Source organism: Electrona antarctica (assembly GCF_951216825.1).
Source record: "Electrona antarctica genome assembly, chromosome: 9".
Classification (NCBI taxonomy): domain Eukaryota; kingdom Metazoa; phylum Chordata; class Actinopteri; order Myctophiformes; family Myctophidae; genus Electrona; species Electrona antarctica.
The window spans coordinates 30642644-30648802 of record NC_136790.1 but is presented as its reverse complement, the minus strand read 5'-3'; the positions used below and the strand labels follow the sequence as shown (position 1 = coordinate 30648802).

At 42.6% G+C, this 6159-nt stretch overlaps 1 protein-coding gene across 1 annotated transcript in view; it reads left to right on the top strand.

Annotated features, from left to right (window-relative positions):
* Positions 1-1027: 1027 nt before the first annotated feature.
* quob (quattro b) overlaps positions 1028-6159 on the top strand; it is a 41125-nt gene continuing 35993 nt past the window's right edge. Inside the window, exon 1 of the mRNA XM_079510639.1 lies at positions 1028-1198. Within this exon, the coding sequence (XP_079366765.1) occupies positions 1196-1198 (3 nt within the window). The 5' untranslated portion in view covers positions 1028-1195. The remainder of the gene's footprint in view (positions 1199-6159) is intronic.

Below are 6159 nucleotides of genomic sequence, written 5' to 3'. Positions count from 1 at the left end.
GCCTGCCAGCTCTCTTCACTTGCCCGGCGCTGCCTGGCTGGAGCTTCTGCAGGGAAGCCCCCTTCATTCTGCTGTCTCTTCCTTTGATGTGAGTCAAACCCTGGGCAGTCCGTCAGAGGAGAGCGGCTGAAGACCGGAAATGAGAAAGCCTAGGGCAGACAGGGGAAGACTATCGGGACACAGATAGAGGAGAAAGACTGACTTAACTCCCCTCCTGAAAGCCCTCTGTGATTAAAATAGAGAGAAAAGGGGCCACAAAGGAGGGGTTAGATTTCTGCAGCCCTCTGATGCAGGGTTAAAGGAGGGTGTGTGTGTGTGTGTGTGTGTGTGTGTGTGTGTGTGTGTGTGTGTGTGTGTGTGTGTGTGTGTGTGTGTGTGTGTGTGTTTGTGTTTGTGTGTGTGCGTGCGTGTGCGTTGGGTGTGTGTGTGGGGGGTGGGTGTGGGGGGTGTGGGTGCGTGCGCGGCTGCACGCACACCCTGCTGTAGATATGGGTCACTGTCAAAGTGGGTGGGATGACTATATTCAAATGAGTGTTCATAAGCATTCAGATGTTTAAGACAGGTTCTGCCAAATTCAACTAACAGTTGTGCATGCGTGCATGTGCGTACAAATCTGTGCACGTGTGTGTGTGTGTGTGCGTGCGTGCGTGCGTGCGTGCGTGCGTGTGTGTGTGTGTGTGTGTGTGTGTGTGAAAGTGAGAGAGAGAGTGCCAGTGTGAGAAGAAAAGTATGAAAAGCCTAGAGGGGGATTTCCTCTGAAAGGGAAAGCTTTTCTTCTCCTCCCCCTCTCATTCTCTCTCTCTCTCTCTCTCTCTCTCTCTCTCTCTCTCTCTCTCTCTGTCCCTCCTTCCCTCTGTCTTAACCTCATTCCAAACACTCAGAGCACACAGAGCAACAGAGCCGCAGTGAATCAACAGGCAGCGTGACTCTCGGCTGCTTGTTTCTCAGTCAGTCATACTTGTTGAACATCTTGGAAGAATGGGAGCTACCTTACTGTTTCACTCTAAGTCAACTGTATGACATTGACATGTGGAGATACTGTATAGCATGAACTAACGGCTGTTGTTGATACTCTAAACATGACAGGACTCTAGCTTCCATAATAGTCTCCAGGGAAGTTGACTGGAGAGAGGATACTCAGGATCCAAACATGAACCAACTTTCAGCTGGCTAGAGGACACACACTTCTGCTAAGATGGTAGAGTAATCAGCTTTATTTGACCTTGTTGTTGTTGCCTTATGTTTAATGAGCCCTGCGGTGAATGTGGTGTTGAGGACAAGTGGCTTTGTTTTGAGGCTGTGGGTCCTCGTGCATGACTGATGTTGTGTTGGTAATTAATGTTTGGTAAGCCTACACTGCACAGCCCTGATCGTTAAGTGTGTACAAAGTAGACCCTTTATAGGTCCCAAGATTGTACACTTGTACAGTGTAGCCTACTTAAAGTAGTATATTCCTTTGCTTTTGGGAAAGTACAGTAGTAAGAGTGTAACAGCACTATACTGAACAACTTTACTACAGAGAGTTTGTGAAACCCTACATTTTCAGTGCACAGCTGATGTCAACGCAATCTCAAAAGGTTTGTCGTTGTCCTAAGCACAGTAGGTGGGACTGCTTCAAATGAGTTCACCATATGAGGCTTCTCACATATGAGAGACAGATACAGGGACAGCACATTCTTTTGTTTTGCAGCACTTGCAGGATATAATTGGGGTGGATGACACACATTCTTGAGAAGGGTTGTATTTTGCAGTATATATTAACAGAGGGTTTTGCGTCCGCACATAATGTGATTCTTCAACTCAATGGGTTGTTTTAAAAAGGTTCAACCACCAAATCCACAGGGTGTTTTATGACTAGGGGACTAATCCTGGTCACAATAGAGTTTAATTAATGACCATAGTTAAACCACAAGAAAAGAATGTTAGTTTTGAAGATGGTATTTTGGAAGCATATGTGGGGTGTTTGAACTTTTTGGGTGAGTTTATTGTTGCGTAAAATGACAAATAAAAGTAGATAATTGTGGACTCCAGCTGAGAATGATGTGGCAACATTGTCAATCCGTCAAAAGCAACTGGACTGTAACATTCACATTTAGAATTTTATTGTATCTCCAAAGTGTTCCACGTCCAGTTCGTTATATCTTACTTTATGTATTCTGTACATTCCTTAAACACCCTCAGCTCTCTATTCCACATATCACCACTAATTAGGACTTTATGGATATTTGCTGATAGCCATTATCCTCACCATCTTCAGCAAATCTTTTCAGTCAACAGTCATTAAAAGTAGAGGACTTAACCTGATGATGTGGCCATCACTGACCATCAGTCTCCAGCGATTGGACATTATTATTATCTCTCTCTCTCTCTCTCTCTCTCTCTCTCTCTCTCTCTCTCTCTCTCTCTCTCTCTCTCTCTCTCTCTCTCTCTAACTACAATTGTATTTTATTGATACTTCTTCTTTTTCCCCCAGAAAAACTATCTAGGCTTTACCCCATAAATTCTATTCAAATGTGCCAGAGAAGTGATGGCTTCAAATAAAGCAGGAAGGAAGGATGTTTATAGAAGTCTAGACTTGGCAGCTTATCATGGCCACTACTGTAGGCTACTTTGTCCTTCCGTTAACATCTACTGCCGTTGTTTGAGCAGGTGTTACAACTCAAACCATGCTCTCTAGGAGTTTGTTCTTTGTATGGCTGCATTGTTTTTCCTTAGTGCATGCCTGATGTTATCTTCCTTGACCACCCCCCTCAACTCAAAGTCATTAATCTATCAGGCAGAGCTATTAGATTACTGTATATGTATCTACAGTAAACAGTCACTACTGATACACACGCATGAAAAGTCCTGAACCCTCCCTGGCTGATCTTTTGAGTTAATGTATGACAGGAATATAGAAAAGTCAGTCAGAGTCAAGGTCAAATTCATTCTTCTCAGGACAGCGCCAGTTTTTCTGTCCATGCAAACTTGGTGGTCTAGTAGTGCAGAGGTTATTTGCAATGTGAATGCCGGCATCCGTTGCAGGGATTGCGGGGAGTTTATTCAAAGTTAATGCAAATGGCTGAACCCTGGAGCGAGTGCTGCTCTTGGCTTTCAGAAGCGCTCTGAGCCTTGCCAAAACATGTTTATACTGAGCTGAGTCTGTCTTCCGCATGCACCTAAAAAATGGTGTAGAAGAAAGCTATGATTTGCAATTAATTAAAGAATACAAATAATTGACTTCACCAGGGAGCACTGAGTTCACCATTCCCAATGTTTTGGAAGCCACAATTACAGAGCATACATGTATACTCTACATGTACAGAGGCATTTATTTGTGTCTGTAGGTACTGACTACCACCACAGAACAGATTACCATAGTGCACACCTACTCTCCTGTCAGATTTGTAAATCAGTGCTATACAGTACAGTATACACTCACTGTAGTAGACATATTGGCCTGGCCCCTGGCTGGGGTCAGCAGTGTCTCTCTCTAAGCAGCCACGCGTGAGTCATCATGACATCCATGTCCAGCTATAGTAACACGTCAGCATACATGTCTCTGTAATACTACGGTCTCCTAGCAGCCAGTGCAACCCTCTGCTGCTCTTAGAGTAGAATGTGAGCCACAGTCCTACCACTTGCAGAATAAGAGTAAACGCTATTGCAAAATATGATGTGATGTGCAGGATGAAAATGTTTTATGATTGCAGACATCTGTGTCGGAGTACTGATTTCTATTTTTGTTCAGGCAGTGAGTGAGCCAATGTACTTCAGAGTTGTCATGGGAGCTTCAAACCATATTTTCAATGTTTATAATCTACATCACAAAAGTGGGTCAAACGCACTGTGCGAGATCGAGCCTGTGCAGTGTTTTGAAAGCAGAGCTATTTGCCAAGTGTTCAGGGGAAATGGCTGAGTGGCTATAGGCTCTCTGTGAGTTAGTGAATTCTTTCTAGAGATTTACTATAACAATTGTCACTTACTTTCCCTACAATAAGTTTTAAAAAGTTCAATGTTGTGGCTTCTTTTAGAGGGGGACTGTGGTCATCACACATTTAGTTTTCACAACAATAGTTCAAATTTGGCCTTGGTTGAATTTACTGTAAACCCAACCAAAAAACTCAACCTAATGTAAACAACAGAGGAGGAGGATTCACACAACTGGGGGCGGCTTGTCCTTCTTTTCATCGTTCTTTTGATAGCACAGTGTCCGTCTGTTATCCTACAGATGTTGAGGCCACATGGAGACTAGTCCACAAACCCACACTGTGATTGTGTTAGAAATGCTTTTGGCTTCCAAGAAAATCTGTCCCGACCCGAAGAATGAAGAGCCGTGAATGCCAGAGCCATTCTGTACATTCCTTAAACACCCCCAGCTCTCTTACCATCCAACCACCACATATTATCACCACTATTAGGACTGTATGGGCTATTTGCCTATTAACTGTGAAGGTTCAAATTCATAATGTGGGTATTGTACGTATTGTAACTTGGTATTTGTATTTGTATTTTTCCGTACATTCTGACTTTAGTAAATGCTTTAGTAAAAAGGGAGATGAGAACGTGTTTTGTCATGTTTGGTTGTGTAGCTAATGCTGGAGGTTTTCCAAGGGCTGTTATTTCCTTCTTTTTTCAAATTGTTGCATGTTTGCTTGGGTGTTTCACTAGATGTGAACCCTACAGGTTGTTGTTGCTGTTGTTGTTTTTTGTTGATAGATTTTTGAGGTTTTGAATTTGCATGCATGCAACCCAGCAGAGACCTTGCTTTGCATTCTGGCAACAGCGTGACTTTAGGTTGGCAGCAGGTGCTGCTCGCCTGCTCCACCATGCAATGGACATGATGTTGTCAAGATAGATTTCTTTCCACAGTGAGAATGTGGTCCATCTCCCTTCTCCCTTTTTTAACCACAGCCTTGGAACTGCATGGCACACAGTAAAGACCTCAGTGTTAATTTAACTCTGTAGCCAAATGGACCTATAGGAGTCCATTTGGTTACATTTATTTGTACACCCTCAGAGTAGCAATGGATGCATTTTCACTGACAATTTTAGTGCATGGTGGGAGAGCTTTCAGGGTCATTCTGAAAAACGTTCAAGAGTTGAAACATTCACTGCGTACTAACCTTGGCCAAAATAGGAGTGACGAGAACTTGAATCAATCCAGAGCTTTTCAATTACCTTGAACTGCTGGTGAAGTAATAGTCAATATAGTTGATGTCCACCGGCATGACAGCAGGCGGATCCAATTATCCAGCTTATTGTCATCTCCAGCCGCCATAATTTCTGTATGACAAATGTCTGTAGTACGGCCTCCAGTGTTTAACTAATTCCTTCATACTCAGATTCTGGTTACCCTGTAAATACAAGCCTATTGGCATTACGATCCTGGAATCCTGTTTGATTTGATTTTTATTTAGCACAATATAAAAACAATACAAAAAGGAAATACGTAGAATACAAAAAAGAAAGTGCTATGAGGAGGCAAGAAGCCCAAAGGGCTTATACGAGGCCTCAACCTGAGTACAGTACAACAAAACATTTAAAGACCTTATGATTTGAAAACAACATAGGCCTACATGTTATTTACTTGTTGGCACAAACATTCCATTTGTGACATGTCTAATTAAATGTGGAATTCTGCAGTGCTTCAAATATCTTTAAATCCTGATTTTTAAATCTATCTCAGCTTACCCACAGATAAATGCTTTTATTACTGCAACCTTATGAGGTGTGAGGACAAAGGCAATACAACACCAAAACTTGAGACACTAGAGTATTGGCCTCTAAACCTCAGTAGTGTAGACTGCTTTCTTTGGAACTATAAAACCCACTGGAATACAGTGTCAGCCAAATCAACTAGAATTCGCACACTACGGTTGTTAGGGGTGAGTACTTAGATGGGTGTTGGGGTTCGTCCCGTCCCGTGGGTTTTATTTATTTATTGGGCAGTCAATGTTGAAAGTATTTAAGATGGCTTAGTTCAATGATGTGCCAAAGAAAGCTCTGGGCAGAGTTGTACAAGAGTGCCTCACACAAGGTCCAAGGACCATCACCATACTGTACCAATCAACACCCGTTCTCTAAGTCAAGAGTTTTCAAGGGGGTTGGGGGTTGGGGGTTGTAAGTTAATTGTAACACAGAAAACCTGGTTTCATGATACATAAATGCATTTTTATA